The sequence below is a fragment of the Papio anubis genome, chromosome 12 (genome assembly GCF_008728515.1).
Source record: "Papio anubis isolate 15944 chromosome 12, Panubis1.0, whole genome shotgun sequence".
Taxonomy (NCBI): Eukaryota; Metazoa; Chordata; class Mammalia; order Primates; family Cercopithecidae; genus Papio; species Papio anubis.
This window is the reverse complement of record NC_044987.1, coordinates 59,178,819-59,196,596: the sequence shown is the minus strand read 5'-3', so window position 1 is coordinate 59,196,596 and position 17,778 is coordinate 59,178,819. Positions and strand designations below refer to the sequence as shown.

The 17,778-nt window shown below is 39.6% G+C and overlaps 2 protein-coding genes across 2 annotated transcripts in view; one reads left to right on the top strand and one right to left on the bottom strand.

The window, feature by feature from the left end:
• Positions 1–17,778, top strand: part of SLCO2B1 (solute carrier organic anion transporter family member 2B1) — a 165,272-nt gene that overhangs the window by 41,491 nt on the left and 106,003 nt on the right. The gene's annotated exons all lie outside the window — the stretch shown is intronic.
• Positions 6,987–7,949, bottom strand: LOC116269714 (olfactory receptor 2AT4). Its single transcript, XM_031653103.1, has one exon. It carries the CDS (start codon positions 7,947–7,949, stop codon positions 6,987–6,989), a length of 963 nt encoding a protein of 320 aa, XP_031508963.1.

The window sequence follows — 17,778 nt, the reverse complement described above, 5'->3', positions numbered from 1 at the left end:
CCTAACCAAAGAGGTGAAAGATCTCTACAAGAAGAACTCAAAACATTGCTGAAAAAAACTATAGATGAAACAAAAAAGTGGACAAACATTCCATGCTCATGAATTGGAAGAATCAACATCATTAAAACGACCATACTGCCCAAAGCAATATACAGATTGAATGCTATTCCTATCGGACTACCAATATTATTTTTTTCACAGAATTAGAAAAAGAGGCTATTCTTAAATTCATATGGAACCAAAAAAGAGCCCAAATAGCCAAAGCAATCCTAAACAAAAAAGAACAAAGCTGGAGGTATCACGTTACCTGACTTGAAACTCTAAGGCTAATCAAAACAGCATGATATTGGCATAAAAACAGACACATAGACCAATGGAACAGAATAGAGAACCCAGAAATAAAGCTGCACACCTACAGCCATATGATCTTCGTTAAAGTCAGCAAAAATAAGTATGAGGAAAGGACTCCCTCTTCAATAAATAGTGCTGGGATAGCTGGCTAGCCATATGCAGGAGAATGAAACTGTACCCCTACCTTTCACCATACACAAAAAATAACTCAAGATAGATTAAAGATTTAAATGTAAAGATCTCAAAGTATAAGAATCCTAGAAGGAAACCTAGGAAACACCATTCTAAATATTGGCCTTGGGAAAGAATTTATGACTCAGTCCTCAAAAACAATTGCAACAAAAGCAAAAATTGTCAAGTGGAACCTAATTAAACTAAAGGGTTTCTGGACAGCAAAAGAAACTATCAAAAGAGTAAACAGACAACCTACGGAATGGGAGAAAATATTTGTAAACTGCCGGGCTCAGTGACTCACGCTTGTAATCCCAGAACTTTGGGAGGCGGAGGTGGAAGGATCCCTTGAGCTCAGGAGTTTGAGACAATTGGGCAACTTTAGCCAGGTGTGGTAGCACATGCCTGTAGTTCCAGCTACTCGGGAGGCTGAGGTGGGAAGATTGCTTAGGCCCAGGAGGTCAAGGTTGCAGTGAACTGAGATCACGCCACTGCCTTCCGGCCTGAGCGACAGTATAAGACTGTCTCAAAAAAGGATGGCGGGGGAGGGGTGGGGAGCGAGAAGGAAAAGAAAGAAAAGAAAGAAAATGTTCGCAAACTATGTATCTGACAAAGATCTAATATTCAGAATCTATAAGGAACTTAATTCAATAAGCAAAAACCAAATAATACCATCAAAAAGTGGACAAAACACATAAACAGACACTTCTCAAAAGAAGACATATAAGCAGCCAACAGACATGAAAAAATGCTCAACATCACTAATCATCAGAGAAGTTTAAATCAAAACCATGAGATATTATCTCACACCAGTCAGGATGACTATTACTAAAGTCAGAGAAGAACAGGTATTGACCAGGCTGCAGAGAAAATGGAATGCTTATACATTGTTGGTGAAAATGTAAATTAGTTCAGCCACTGTGGAAAGCAGTTTGGCAGTTTCTCAAAGAACATAAAGTAGAGCTATCGTTTGACCCAGCAATCTCATTACTGGGTATATATCCAAAAGAAAATAAATTATTCACCAAAAGACGTATGCACTCATATGTTCATTGCTATTCACAATAGCAAAGACATGGATTCAATCTAGATGCCCATCAGCGGTGGACTGGGTAAAGAAAATTGGTCCAAATATGGCCGGGCACAGTGGCTCACGCCTGTAATCCTAGCACTTTGGGAGGCCGAGGCAGGCGGATCACCTGAGGTTGGGAGTTCGAGACCAGCCTGACCAATATGGAGAAACCCCATCTTTACTAAAAATACAAAATTAGCTAGGCATGGTGGCACATGCCTATAATCCCAGCTACTTGGGAGGCTGAGGCAGGAGAATCCCTTGAACCTGGGAGGTGGAGACTGTGGTGAGCCAAGATCATGCCATTGCACTCCAGCCTGGGCAACAAGGCAAAACTCCGTCTCAAAAAGAAAAAAAAAAGAAGAAGAAGAAAATTGGCCTATATACACCATGAAATGCTACATAGCCATAAAAAAGAATGAAATCATGTCTTTTGCAGTAACGTGGATGCAGCTGGAGCCCATTATCCTAAGCTAATTAACACAGGATCAGAAAACCATGTACTGCATGTTCTCACTTATAAGTGGGAGCTAAACATTGGGTACTCATGACCATGAAGATGGCAACAATAGACACTGGGGACTAATAGAGGGTGGAGGGAGGGTAGTGAGATTTGTAAAACTAACTGTTGGGTACTATGCTCACTATCTGGGTGACGGGATCATTCATATCCCAAACTTCAGCATCATGAAATTTACCTGTGTCACAAACCTGCATGTGTACCCCCGAATCTAAAAAGTGGAAATTTTCTTACAAACTGGTGAAATTGAAGGGAGAAATGGACAAATCCATAATTATTGTTAGAAACTTTAATATTTCCCTTTCAGGAATTGATCAAGCAGATAGAAAATCAGTTAAGATATAGAAGGCCTAAACAACAATGTTAAACAATTAGACCTAATGGACATTTATAAAACACTCCACATAATAGCAGAATACACTTCCAAGAGTGCACAGAACATTCACCAAGATAGATCATATTTTAGGCCATTAAACAAAAAATGTAAAAGAATAGAAAAGCTTTTTAAAGAATAGTAATCATACAAAGCATATTCTTGAACCATAAGGGAATTAAACTAGAGAACAGTAACAGAAAGTGATTGGGAAAATCTTCCAAATATTTTGAAATAAAATAAAAACACTTTGAAATAACCATGGGTCAATTAGGATGTTTTAAGGGAAATTTAAAATACATTTAGAATGAAATGAAAATAAAAATGCAACATATCAAAATTCGTGTGAAGTTGCTAATGTGGGAGCTATTGGGAAATGTACAGACTTCAACGCTTACACTGAAAAATAAAAGTCTCGGCCGGGCGCGGTGGCTCACGCCTGTAATCCCAGCACTTTGGGAGGCCGAGGCGGGTGAATCACGAGGTCAGGAGACCGAGACCATTCTGGCTAACACGGTGAAAAGCCCTCTCTACTAAAAATGCAACAAATTAGCCGGGCGCGGCGGCTGGCGCCCATAGTCCCAGCTACTTGGGAGGCTGAGGCCGGAGAACGGCGAGAACCCGGGAGGCGGAGCTTGCAGTGCGCCGAGATCAGGCCACTGCACTCCAGCCTGGGCGACTGAGCGAGACTCTGTCTCAAAAGTAAAAAAAAAAAGAGAAAGAAAAAGAAAAGTCTCATATCAATGATCTAATCTCCCACGTCAAGAAATTAGAAAAACGATCAAATTAAACCCAAAATATGTAGAGGAAAAAAATATAAAGATTAGAGGAAGAATCAATAAAACTGAAAACAGGAAAACAATTAGAATAAACAAACTAAATGCTGATTCTTTGAAAAATCAATAAATTGGTAAACCTAAAGCTAAACTAACCAAGAAAAAATAACAGAAAACACAAATTGCCAGTATTAGGAATGAAAGAGTAGACATCACAGACATTAAAAGAATAATAAGGGAACAGTACAAACAACTCTTTATAAATTCTAAAATTTGGACAAAATGGACTAATTTCTTAAAAGGCAGAAATTATAAAGTTCATTCAAGAAGAAATAGATAATGGAAAATTTTCTGTATCTATTAAATAGTTAATTTTGTAGTTTAAAACTTCCTGTAAGAAAACTCCAGGCCCTGGAAATTTTACAGGCAAATTCTACCAAATATTTAAGGAAGAAATAGCACCAATTCTATACAATGTGTTTGAGAATGTGGAAGAGACAGGAAAGCTTCCTAACTCATTTTATGAGGACAGCATTTATCTAATACCAAACCAAAGAAATTACAAGAAAACTACACCCTGATATCTCTCATAAATTTTGATGCAAAAATCCTAAACAAAATATTTGCAAGTCAAATCTAGTAATATATAAAGGGAAAAATATGTCACAACCAAATGGGGTTCATTCATCCCAAGAATGCGGTTTGTAATGAATAAAATTAAAGAGCTAAGTAAATGGAGAGATGTATTATATTCATGGATTGGAAGACTCAACATTGTTAAAATGTCAGTTGTCCCAAATTTAATCTATAGATTTAACATAGTCCCTCCCCTCCCCAAATCCCAGTAAGTTGGTTCTAAAATTTATATTAGAAAGCAAAGGAACTAGAATAACCAAACAATTATAAAAAAAATTAACAAAGTCAGAGGAGTCACATTACGGAATTTCAACACTAACTATAAAGCTACAGTATTCAAGACTATGTGGTATTGGTAAAGGATAGACATATATATCAGTGGAACAGAATAGAGAGCCCACAAATAGATACACACAAATATAATCAACTGATATTTGACAAAAGTGTAAACGCAATTTGATAGAGAACGGTTTATAACAAATGGTGCTGGAATTATTGGATGCTCATACGCAAAAAAAAAAAAAAAAATCTCAACCTCAACCTCACACCTTATCCAAGAATTGACTCAAAATTGTTCATAGAATGAAATCAAAAATGGAAAACTTCTAGAAATGTTGTTTTCTATAGGGCAAAATCTGCATGACCTTTGGTTTGGTGATGAGTATTTAGATATGTTATCAAACATCATAATCCATAAAGGAAAAATGATAAGTTAGACTTTATCAAAATGGAAAACCTTTGCTCTGCAAAAGACACTGTACGAGAATTCAAAGACTGGGGAAATTACTTGTATATCAAATATCTAATAACAAATTTATACCTAGAATATATAAAGAACACTTGAAATTCAATGTTATGAAAACAAACAACCTGGATTAAAAAGCAGGCAAAGGATCTGAACACACTTCACCAGAAAAGATATATGGATAGAAAATGAGCACATGAAAGATGGTCAACACAATTAGTTATAGGGAAATGTAATTAAATTGAATTACGACCACAATAAGATACCACTACATAACTGTTAGAATGACATCCCCCACCAGAGTGGTTACATTTGTTACATTCAAGCCTACATTGACACAGCATTATGACCCAAAGGCCATAGTATACTCTTGGTGTAGTACATTCTATGAGTCTTGACAAATATATAACATGTATCCACTATTGTAGTATCATACAGAATAGTTTCACTGTCCTAAAAGTCCTCTGTGTTCTGCCTATTAATCCCTCCCTTCTCCTAGCCCCTGGCAGCCCCTGAGCTTTTTACTGTCTTCATAGTTTTGCCTTTTCCAGAATTCCAGTTAGAATCATACAGTATGCAGCCTTTTTAGATTGGATTCTTTCACTTAGCCAAATTTACTATTGACTCTTCAGAAGTGTCAAGGTCACGAAAGACAAGGAAAGACCAATAAAAGGTCAGGCAACCAAGAAGATATAATAAAATGCAACGTGACATTCTGGATTGGATCCTGGAATGGAAAGAAGACATTACTGGAAAAACAGGAGAAATTTGAATAAAATCTCTAGTATAATTAATAGTATGTATTTTACCAATGTTAACTTCTTACTTTTGATAAGTGTATCATGGTTATGTAAGATGTTGACACAGAGGAAGTTGGGTGAAGGATATATGGGAACTCTCATATCTTTGGAACTCTCTGTAAATATAAAACCATGCATGGTAAAATAAAATGATAAAAATGGTTTTGGTTATAGAAATACGTAATTTACATCTAATATATATTAAAGAAGTAAAACTGTAATATGTATGTTTTTAAAACTCCTTTAGCTAGGAGTAGTGGTGCATGTGCCTGTGGCCCCAGCTACTCAGGGAGGTGAGGTGGGAGGATCACTTGAGCCCTAGCAGTCAAGGCTGCAATGAGCTGAGATAGCACCACTGCACTCCAGCCTGGGTGACAGAGCAAGGCCTCTTCTCAGAACAAACAACAAACAAACAAAAACTCCTCAATGCAGCTTAAGATGTGATTTTTCTTGTCCTTTTAGTATACCCCTTTTAGGATGTATATCAAAACATTGTTTAAAAGTCACTTATAGTAATTTTCTGTGTGGTCATGCCACTAACTTGAGAGACAGCCAGGGTCAAGTGCTTCTGTTTATTTTAAATTGAGGGAATTGTGGGGTTTTTCTTTCTGATTTCTTTGAACTATGTAAAAATAATTACATATATATAGTCTTGCTTCCATTCCGGTTCCGTCCCTTCCTGTTCCCTCCCTCTCCTTATAGATAACCATCTTTATGAGTTCGCATTTTCCCCCTAGTTTTTTCCTGAAATTTTAAGCAAACTATCTCCTTTCTTACAAAAACACTTTTCTGCAGCTTGCTTTTTTTCACTTAACACATATCCTAGAGATGATACCATATCAGTAGAGAGCTTCCTCATTTCCTTTTTATTACTGCATCATGCATTTTCACAGTTTATTCAATAAGTTCCCTGTATAGTGATGAATACGTAACCTAATGAATGATTGACAGTGACTCCTCGGGATAGATCCCTAGAAGTGATACTGCTGAGTCAAAGGGTAAATGCATATGTACTTTTGGTAGGTATTGTGGTAGTGTTATACCAATTTGTATCCTCACAAGCAAGTTATAAAAGTTCTGTTTTTCTACATGCATATTGTCAAAATATTGGATTTTTGCTAATCTGATTAAGTGAAAAATAGCATTTCAGCACAATTTAAATTCGTATTCTTTTTATAAAGTGAAGACTCATTATTTAAAGGCCACTGCATTTTTTTGGTGATTTGTCTACACATATATTTGCCCATGTTTTTATTGAAATGTTTATTTCAGTCTTCTACATTCTTTGTATAATATGAATATTTGCATTTCCCTGTGATATGTTTTTTATTTGTTTTTTTGACTTTGCTTATAAGAATTTTTTGCCATGAAGATTTTTTATTTTAGTAAAGGTTTCTTGGATTACTAAATAGCAAAATTTTATACAACAACTTAAGATTCCTATAAAAATTAACATTATTTCATTATTATGTATTGAGTCCTTACTCTGTGCTAAGCACTGTTATTTGGTGTCCTGGAAGCAGAATTAGCTGCATTTAAAGGTCAAATGCTCCTGTCACAGCTTAGGTCTTGAGACATGATTTTGGTGATGGCTGCCTTTACATCCCTGTTTCTCAGAGTGTAAATGAGGGGGTTGAGAATTGGTGTAAGAATGGCATATACCACATTGCCCATGATGTGGAAGTCAAGGGACAGGTCAACCCTGTAAGCCACGTAGGCTATAGCAATAGATGAGTAGTAGGTGCCCACCACCAGGAGGTGGGAGCTGCAGGTGGAGAAGGCTTTTGCCCGTCCTTCTCGGGAACTGATGCGAAGCACCGAGGCCAGGATGTGGGCATAGGAGAGAAGCACCAGGAGAAGGGGGAGGAAGGACACCACCATGGCGATGCAGAAGCCCATGAGGATCTGGAGGGTGGTGTCAGAGCAGGAGGCCTGGACTACAGCCAGATGATCACAGAAGCAGTGGTAGATGTAGGCAATCCTGTTGTATGTCATCTGGGAGGTCCTTACTACTGCTGGGATGGGCAGGAGGAGGGCAGTAAGCCAGGCACTGGCTGCCAAGGTAGCATTGGTCTGTGGGTTCATGAGGACAGGGTAGTACAGTGGGTGGCAGATAGCCACATAGCGGTCATAGGCCATGACCACCAGGATGAAGGCTTCTGAACATGTAAAACTTTGGAAGAGGTACATCTGCAGTAAGCAGGAAGAAAAGCTGAGGAAGCGGTCCCCAAGCAAGAATAGGGACAGCATCTTGGGGACAGTTGTTGTGGTGAAAAGGATGTCCAAGGTGGAGAGATTGATCAGAAAGAAGTACATGGGCTTGTGGAGGCTGGGCTCTGCCACCACAGCCACCAGAACCAGGGCATTACCCATCAGGATGAGAAGGTAGAAGAGGAGGAAAATAAAAAACACAGGGAGGAAGAAGATCTCTGGCAGAGAGGGGATGCCCACCAGATAGAAGATGGGTGAGCCATCCACTGATTCATTACAGGCTGTGGCATCCATGGTGAGACACAGCTGGATTTCTCAGAGATGAGCAGCTGGAACATCTAGACACTGGAAACATCTGGAAACCATAGAAACAAAGGATTCTGGAGTGATAATTCTATAATGTTTACTCTGTGGGTAATATAAGCACAATTATTTACAACCAACTGTAGAGGACTGATGAGGGGCTATGGTATTGACTTTTACCATGTGAACCCAAAATTTGTCAAATATTGATTATTAATTAATTAATAACCTACCAAATAGAAGTCTGTACGCTTTGTTTAGGTGATGAAGTGATCAAAGTGAAGAAGGCAGGCAAAGTTCTTGTCTTCCCAGAGTTTATATTTTACTGGAAAAATCAAATCTAAACAGTTGATTGTTGAATTATAATTATGAAGTGCTTTGGAAAGGCTTCTGCTGGTCTTCATCTAAGGTTCATCTAATGCTGTGTGGTTTAGGTTGATGTCAGATCCTGTAAAGCAAGTCCTTAGCTCATGTCTCTACTTTTGCACTCCTCAAAGTTCTACCATGTGTTCCACTGAGGGCTCCTTTCTCCAAGGCTGTGTGTAATGCAGCTGCTCACCTCTTTATTAACTCTTTTTTTTTTTTTTTTTTTTTTTTTTTTTGAGCCAGTCTCACTCGGTCGCCCAGGGTGGAGTGCAGTGGCCAGATCTCCAGCTCACTGCAAGCTCTCCGCCTCGGTCCATAGCCATTCTCCTGCCTCAGCCCCCAAGTAGCTGGGACTGGCCCACCACCTGCAGCCGGCATATTTTCTGTATTTTTTGGTAGAGGCGGGGTTTCACCGTGTTATGGGATGGTCTCCATCTCCTGACCTGTTGATCCATGCGTCTGCGGCTCCAAAGTGCTGGGATTACAGACTTGAGCCATGTCTTGTATGCCTTGAGTAGTGGTTTCTTTCTGACTCCATTTAGAAAGCTAGGTGTCTGGACTTGGCTCCTGCATTGGATATAATAGACCATGATAGCCCAACACTTTCCACTGCAACGACTAGAAACCTGGATAAATTACACAAATCATATTTTTAAACAAATTGCAGGAATATGATTGCCATAGGATGTAGTGAAGTCAAGCTCAATGGGTGGGGGACCCTCCAAAGAGTTAACTAATAATCACCAGCTCTTTTGTTCTCCAGAATTATTTGATTTGGGAACCATGGTGTGGCTGAGACTTGGACTAGGCAGAGTCATATATATGAGAGAAAGAGAAACCAGTAAGACTTGTGATAGTTAAAAAGTTAACAAAACATATTGGAAATTTAGAGGCCTCTAAATGCATAACAAGTTTTTCCTATGGGACATCGAGATTCTGGCTACAAGGGAGGCTAGAAAAGCTGGGCTGAGGGCCTCTAAAAAGACAAACCAAAATCTTCCATGATTCCCATGATGCTTAAGAATAGAGGAAGAGGGATTTCCTCCACACACACACACTGGTATTTCCTCTCAAAACATTTTACAAGATTTGAAATATTGTATGTGGTGGGTGGGGTGAAAGGAGGGAGGAGTGCAGCTAATGAATTAAGCTCAAAACCACCAAAGGATGGTCACCGTCTCCATACTCCTTCCAGGGCTGAGAGACAAGGGATCCAGCCAGGCTGTAAGCTCAAAACTCAGGAGGGTCTAACTTCAGAACAGAACAAGCCAAAGTTGGACTAAATTTTACTAGAACTGAAACTCAGCCCTAACCTATCAAACTATGATGAGAAATTATAGGTAGCCAGCCTACCTTACTCACCTGCCTAACAAGAAAGGAGGAGGAATCTGTCTGATGAGGGCACCATCTGGGGCCTCTATATGAATCTAATATAAATAATGTTTGGTGCACAACAACATGAATTGTGCAAAAGGCAGGGAAAATGTGACCAACAATCAAGAGGGAAAATATATGATAAAAGTTGACATACAGATGATCCATTACCTGAGTTAGCAAACAAGGACCTAGCGCCTTTATGTTTTATATATTAAAGAAAATAGAGAAATGTTGATAAAATGGATTTTAAAATGGACAATTTCAATGAAAAGGTGAATCTATTTTAAAAGAATCAAACAAACATTCTAAGTGAAATATCCAGTATTATTTGAAATTAAGAACTCACTGAGGAGAAGTGAACAAGATGGCCAGGCCAAGACAGCTCAGTCTCCAACTCCAGCCAGCGACACAGAAGACCCCGGTGATTTCATTTTCAACTGAGGTACTGGGTTCATCTCACTGGGGAGTGCGGACTGATGGGGTGCTGGTCGCTGCTGCAGCCCGACCAGCGAGAGCTGAAGCAGAGGCGAGGAGCATCGCCTCACCTGGGAGCGCGGAGAATCACTACAACCAGGGGAACTGAGACACACAACACCTGGAAAATCCGGGTATCCCACCCCAATGTGTGCGCTTTTAAGCAAACAGGCACACCAGGAGATCATATCCCACACCTGGCCGGGGAGGGTCCACGCCCAGGGAGCCTCCCTCATTGCTAACACAGCAGTCTGTGATCACCCGGCAGGCAGCAGTGAGGCTGGGGAGGAAGCCCGCGCCGTGCTGAGGCTTAGAAGTAGGTAAACAAAGCTGGGAAGCTCCAACTGGGTGGAGCTCACAGCAGCTCAAGGAAACCCTGCCTGTCTCTGTAGACTCTCCCACCTCTGGGGACAAGGGCACAGCTACACAACAACAACAACAACAACAACAAAGCAGCAGGGAAACCTCTGCAGGCATAAAGCGACTCTGTCTGACAGCTTTGAAAGGCAGTGGATCTCCAAACACGGAGGCTGAGAGCAGGACAGACTGCCTGCTCAAGTGGGTCCCTGACCCTGAGTAGCTAACTGGAGACATCCCCACTAGGGGCAGTCTGACACCCCACACCTCACAGAGGGTGAAGTACACCCCTGAGAGGAAGCTTCAAAGCAAGAATCAGACAGGTACACTAGCTGTTCAGAAATATTCTATCTTCTGCAGCCTCTGCTGCTGATACCCAGGCAAACAGGGTCTGGAGGACCTCAAGCAATCTCAACAGACCCACCACAGCTGAGGTCCTGACTGTTAGAAGGAAAACTATCAAACAGGAAGGACACCTACACTAAAACCATCAGTACATCCACCATCATCAAAGACCAGAGCCAGATAAAACCACAAAGATGGGGAAAAAGCAGGGCAGAAAAGCTGGAAATTCAAAAATAAGAGCACATCTCCCGGCAAAGGCGTAATCGCCATCAACATGAGGATCAAAGCTGGACCGAATGAAGCTTGTGAGATGAAGAAAGGCCAGTCCATCAAATTTCTCAGAATAAAGGAGAATGCATTGCAAGCATAAAGAAACCACAAAATCTTGAAGTGGAAAAGAATTGTGGCTAGAGTAATTAATGCAGAGAAGGTCATAGCGAAATGAAGAGGTGGCTCATGACCACGAAATCAAACAAATGCATAAGCCAGTAACCGACTTTCGATCAACTGGAAGAAAAGTATCAGCGATTGAGGATCAAATGAATGAAATAAAGGCGAGAAAGAGAGAAACCAAAAGAAAAAGAAAAGAAAAATGAACAAAACCTGCAAGAAGTATGGGATTATAAAAGACAAATCTACGTCTGATTGGGGTGCCCTGAAAGAAAGTGAGGGGAAAATGGAACCAAGTTGGAGAAAACACTCGGATATCATCAGGAGAACTGGCCAGTAGAGACGGGCAACATTCAAATCAGGAAATACAGAGAAGCATACAAAGATACTCCTCGAGAAGGAAAAACTCCAAGACATAATTACAGATTCACAAAGTTGAAATGAAGAGGAAAAAATCTTAGGGCAGCCAGAAGGTCGGGTTACACCCACACAAGGGAAACCCATCAGACTCTACAGCAGATCTCGGCAGAAACTCTCCAAGCAAGAAGAGAGTGGGGGCCAATATTCAACATTCTTAAAAAAGAAAGAATTTTAAACCCAGAATTTCATATCAGCCAAACTAAGTTTCATAAGTGAAGAGAAATAAAATCCTTTACGAATAAGCAAATGCTTAGAGATTTTGTCACCACTAGGCCTGCCTTACACAAAGAGACCCTGAAGGCCTCAACATGGAAGGAACAACCGGTACCAGCCATTGCAAAAACATGCCAAAATGTAAAAAGACCATCCCGAGGCTAGGAAGAAACTGCATCAACTACTTGAGCAAAATAACCAGTTAATATCATAATGGCAGGATCAAGTTCACAACAATCTTAACCTTAAATGTAAATGGACTAAATGGTCCAATGAAAAGACTTACAGACTGTAAAACTGGATGAAGTCAAGACCCATCAGTCTGCTGTATTCAGGAGACCCATCTCACATAGAGACATACATAGGCTCAAAATAAAGGGATGGAGGAAGATTTACCAAGCAAATGGAGAACAAAAAAAGCAGGGGTTTCAATCCTGGTCTCTGTCAAACAGACTTTAAACCATCAAAGATCCAAAAGAGACAAAGAAGGCCATTACATAATGGTCAAAGGGATCAATTCAACAGGAAGAGCTATATCCTAAATATATATGCATAATACAGGGCACCCAGATTCATAAAGCAAGTCCTTAGAGACACAAAGGGCAGAACCCCATACAATAATGGGAGACTAAAACACTCCACTGTCAACATTAGACAGATCCAGCAGACAAGAAAGTTAACAAGGATATCCAGGAGTGGAACTCATCTCTGCAGCAAGCAGACTAATGAACGACATCTATAGAGACTCTCCACCCAAATCAACAGAATATACATTCTTCTCAGCACCACATCGTACTTACTCCAAAATTGACCATATAATTTGGAAGTAAAGCACTCCTCAGCAAATGTACAAGAACAGAAATTATAACAAACTGTCTCTCAGACCACAGTGCAATCAAGCGAGAACTCAGGACTAAGAAACTCAATCAAAACCGCTCAACTACATGGAAACTGAACAACCTGCTCCTGAATGACTACTGGGTACATAGCAAGAAATGAAGGCGAAATAAAGATGTTCTTTGAGCCAATGAGAACAAAGATACAACATACAGAATCTGGGACACATTTAAAGCAGTGTGTAGGGAAATTTATAGCACTAAATGCCCACAAAGCAGGAAAGATCAAAATTGACCTCTAACATCGCCAATTAAAAGAACTAGAAGCAAAAGAGCAAACACATTCAAAGCTAGCAGAGCGAAAATAACTAAGATCAGAGCAGAACTGAAGGAGATAGAGACACAAAAAACCTAAAAATCAATGAATCAGGAGTTGGTTTTTGAAAGATCAACAAAATTGACAGACCACTAGCAAGACTAATAAAAGAAGAAAGAGGAAGAATCAAATTGAATATGAAAATTAAAAATGATAAAGGATATCACCTGACCCACAGAAATACAAACTACCATCAGAGAATACTATAAACACCTCACATGAAATAAACTGGAAACCTAGAAGAAATGGATAATTTCCTGGACACTTACACTCTTCCAAGACTAAACCAGGAAGAAGTTGAATCCCTGAATAGACCAATAGTAGGCTCTGAAATTGAGGCAATAATTGTATACCACCAACCAAAAAAGTCCAGGACAGATGGATTCTGGCTGAATTCTACCAGAGGTATAAGGAGGAGTTGGTACCATTCCTTCTGAAACTATTCAATCAATGAAAAAGAGGAATCTCCTAACTCATTTTATGAGGCCAAGCATCATCCTGATACCAAAGCCTGGCAGAACACAACAAAAAGCACAGACCAATATCCTGATGAACATCGATGCAAAAATCCTCAATAAAATATGGCAAACTGGATTCAACAACACATCAAAAGCTTATCCACCATGATAAGTGGGCTTCATCCCTGGGATGCAAGGTACAGTTCAACATTAAGCAAATCAATAAACATAATCCAACATATAAACAGAACCAAAGACCAAGAACCACATGATTATCTCAATAGATGCAGAAAAGGCTTTTGACGAAATTCAACAGCCCTTCATGCTAAAACGCTCCAATAAATTCAGGTATTGATGGAGCGTACCTCAAAATAATAAGAGCTATTTATGACAAACCCACGTAATATCGCTGAATGGGCAAAAACTGGGAAAATTCCCTTTGAAAGCTGGCACAAGACAGGGATGCCCTCTCTCACCACTCCTATTCAACATAGTGTTGGAAGTTCTGGCTAGGGCAATTAGGCAGAGAAAGAAATCAGGGGTATTCAGTTAGGAAAAGAAGAGTCAAATTGTCCCTGTTTGCAGATGACATGATTGTATATTTAAAGAAAACCCCATTGTCTCAGCCCAAATCTCCTTAAGCTGATATAAGCAACTTCAGCAAAGTCTCAGGATACAAAATTAATGTGCAAAATCACAAGCATTCTTATACACCAATAACAGACAAACACAGAGCCAAATCCTTGAATGAACTGTCACAATTGCTTCAAAGAGAATAAAATACCTAGGAATCCAACACAAAGGGATGTAAAGGACCTCTTCAAAGGAGAACTACAAACCACTGCTCAATTGAAATAAAGAGGACACAAACAAATGGAAAAGAACATACCATGCTCATGGATAGGAAGAATCAATATCGTGAAAATGGCCATACCCTTACAAGGTAATTTATAGATTCAATGCCATCCCCATCAAGCTACCAATGAGTTTCTTCACAGAATTGGAAAAACTGCTTTAAAGTTCATATGGAACCAAAAAAAGGCCAGCATCTCCAAGACAATCCTAAGTCAAAAAAGAAAGAACAAAGCTGGAGGCATCCAGCTACCTGACTTCAAACTATACTACAAGGCTACAGTAGCAAAACAGCATGGTACTGGTACCAAAACAGAGATATAGACCAATGGAACAGAACAGAGTCCTCAGAAATAATACCACACATCTACAGCCATCTGATCTTTGACAAACCTGAGAAAAACAGAAATGGGAAAAGGATTCCCTATTTAATAAATGGTGCTGGGAAAATTGGCTAATGCAAGTAGAAAGCTGAAACTGGGATCCTTTCCTTACTCATATCGAAAATTAATTCAAAGATGGATTAGAGACTTAAATGTTAGACTAATACCATAAAATCCTAGAGGAAAACCTAGGTAGTACCATTCAGGACATAGGCATGGGCAAAGACTTCATGTCTAAAACACCAAAAACAACGACAGCAAAAGCTAAAATTGACAATGGGATCTAATTAAACTAAAGAGCTTCTGCAGCAAAAGAAACTACCATCAGAGTGAACAGGCAACCTACAGAATGGGAGAAAATTTACAATCCTCATCTGACAAGGGGCAATATCCAGAACCTACAAAAGACTCAAACAAATTTACAGAAAAAACAAACAACCCCATCAAAAGTGGGCAAAGGATATGAACAGACATTTCTCAAAGAACATTCATACAGCCAACAGACATATGAAAAATGCTCATCATCACTGGCCATCAGAGAAATGCAAATCAAGGCCACAATGAGATACCATCTCACACCAGTTAGAATGGCGATCATTAAAAGTCAGAAACAACAGGTGCTGGAGGATGTGGAGAAATAGAACACTTTACACTGTTGGTGGGATTGTAAGCTAGTTCAACCATTATGGAAAACAGTATATGGCGATTCCTCAAGGATCTAGAACTAGATGTGTACCATATGACCCAACCATCCCATTGCTGGGGATATACCCAAAGGATTATAAATTATGCTGCTATAAAGACACATGCACCGCGTATGTTTATTTACTGCAGCACTATTCTAATAGCAAGGAACTTGGAATCAGCAAATGTCCATCAGTGACAGATTGGATTAAGAAAATGTGGCACATATACACCATGGAATACTATGCAGCCATAAAAGGATGAGTTCTGCGTCACTGTAGGGACATGGATGCAGCTGGAAACCATCATTCTTAGCAAACTATCCACAAGAACAGAAAACCAAACACCGCATGTTCTCACTCATAGGTGGGAACTGAACAATGAGATCACTTGGACTCAGGAAGGGGAACATCACACGGAGACCCTATCATGGGGAGGGAGGATTGCATTGGGAGTTATACCTGATGTAAATGACAGGTTGATGGGTGCAGCAGACTAACATGGCACAAGTATACATATGTAACAAACCTGCATCCCATGCACATGTACCCTACAACTTAAAGTATAATAATAATAAATAAATTAAAAAAAAAAAAAAAAAAAGAACTCACTGAATAGGTAAAATAGCAAACTGGACACAACAGAAGATAGGATTAGAGACCTGGAAAATAGATCAGTAGAAGTAAATTTTACTTCGCTCAAAAAAAGACAATAATAAATACAATACAAAGAGAATAAGAAAAGGCAGGAACCAGACTAGAAGATATTTTCCTATTTTCAATATATTTATCGAAGGCCATGTATCCAGTATATATAAAAACCTCGACAACCAGTAAGAAAAAGATAGATGACCTAATAGACAAATGGGCTAAAGACTTGAATAAGTGGGCACTTTACAAAAGAGAACATCCAAATGGCCAATAAGCATACGAAAAAATTAGCCTTCTAGAAACGTAAATTAAAATACAGGATGTTAATAGTACATACTCACTAAAATGGCTAAACTTAAAATGACCACAAGTGTTGGTGAGATATGGAGTAACTGGTACCCTCATACATTGATGGTAACTAATACAACCACTTTGGATAACAGTGTGGCCACAGCTTCTTAAACTTATGACTCAGCAATTTCACATCAAGACATATAACCAAGAGGTATTCAGCTATTTTTGTTTGTTCATTTGTTTAAGGTACTCAGGTGTAATAAAGCCCATAACTATATGGGATGAATAATATAAAGATAACTATAGATATAAATACAAATCTATATAGAGATACAGCTAAAGATATAGCACATTTCTAGCAACCCAGAAACGACTAGTGATACAGCTAAAGATATAGCACATTTCTAGCAACCCAGAAAGCTCCCTTGCACCAGATCCAATAAATTCCCCTACCCCCAATGTAGCTATTGTTGTGAGTTCTGTCACCATTGGTTACATTTTTCTGTTTTTGATGTTCCTCTAAACGGCTTTTGTTAGGCTGGGCATGGTGGCTCACACCTGTAATCCTAATACTTTGGGAGGCTGAGGCAGGCAGATCACAGGAGTTCGAGATCAGCCTAGGCAACATGGCAAAACTCTGTCTCTACAAAAAAATTTAAAAATGAAAAATAAGATTAAAAAAAAAAGATAAGACTGGGTGCAGTGGCTCATGCCTGTAATCCCAGCACTTTGGGAGGCCAAGGCAGGCAGATCATGAGGTCAGGAGTTTGAGACCAGCCTGACCAACATGGCGAAACCTCGTCTGTACTAAAAATACAAAAATTAGCTGGGCATGGTGGCGCATGCCTATAATCCCACCTATTCAGGAGGCTGAGGCAGGAGAATCGCTTGAACCTGGGAGGTGAATGTTGCAGTGAGCTGATATTGTGCCACTGCACTCCAGTCTGGTGACAGAGCAAGACTCTGTCTCAAGAATAAATAAATAAATATATACATACATACATACATACATACATACGTGTTTATTGTCATATTACAGTAAAAGGAAGGGCAAAAGATGCCTTTTGTGAGGGGACTTGCTTCCAGATTGGAATCTAAGTTAAAGGTGTGTTCTACCCAATAGCAGAAACAGAAATTGGAGGATGTCCCTGTGTAAGAGCATGACTTTTGTTCTCTCCTATCAGCTGCGCTGTTCAGCAGGTGTTCCTGATTAACCATGTCATTATCACTATCCTGTAGTCTTCCCTAACCCCAGATAAGATGGTACTACAGGAATCTGGAAACTTGGGAGTCTTGGGAGCCATTGTTGCTAGAGAACATCTTGTGACAAGTGCCCAAAGGCAGA

Excerpts from the sequence above, each read along its gene's own strand:
- LOC116269714 (XM_031653103.1), bottom strand. The coding sequence starts at position 7,949 with ATGGATGCCACAGCCTGTAATGAATCAGTGGATGGCTCACCCATCTTC.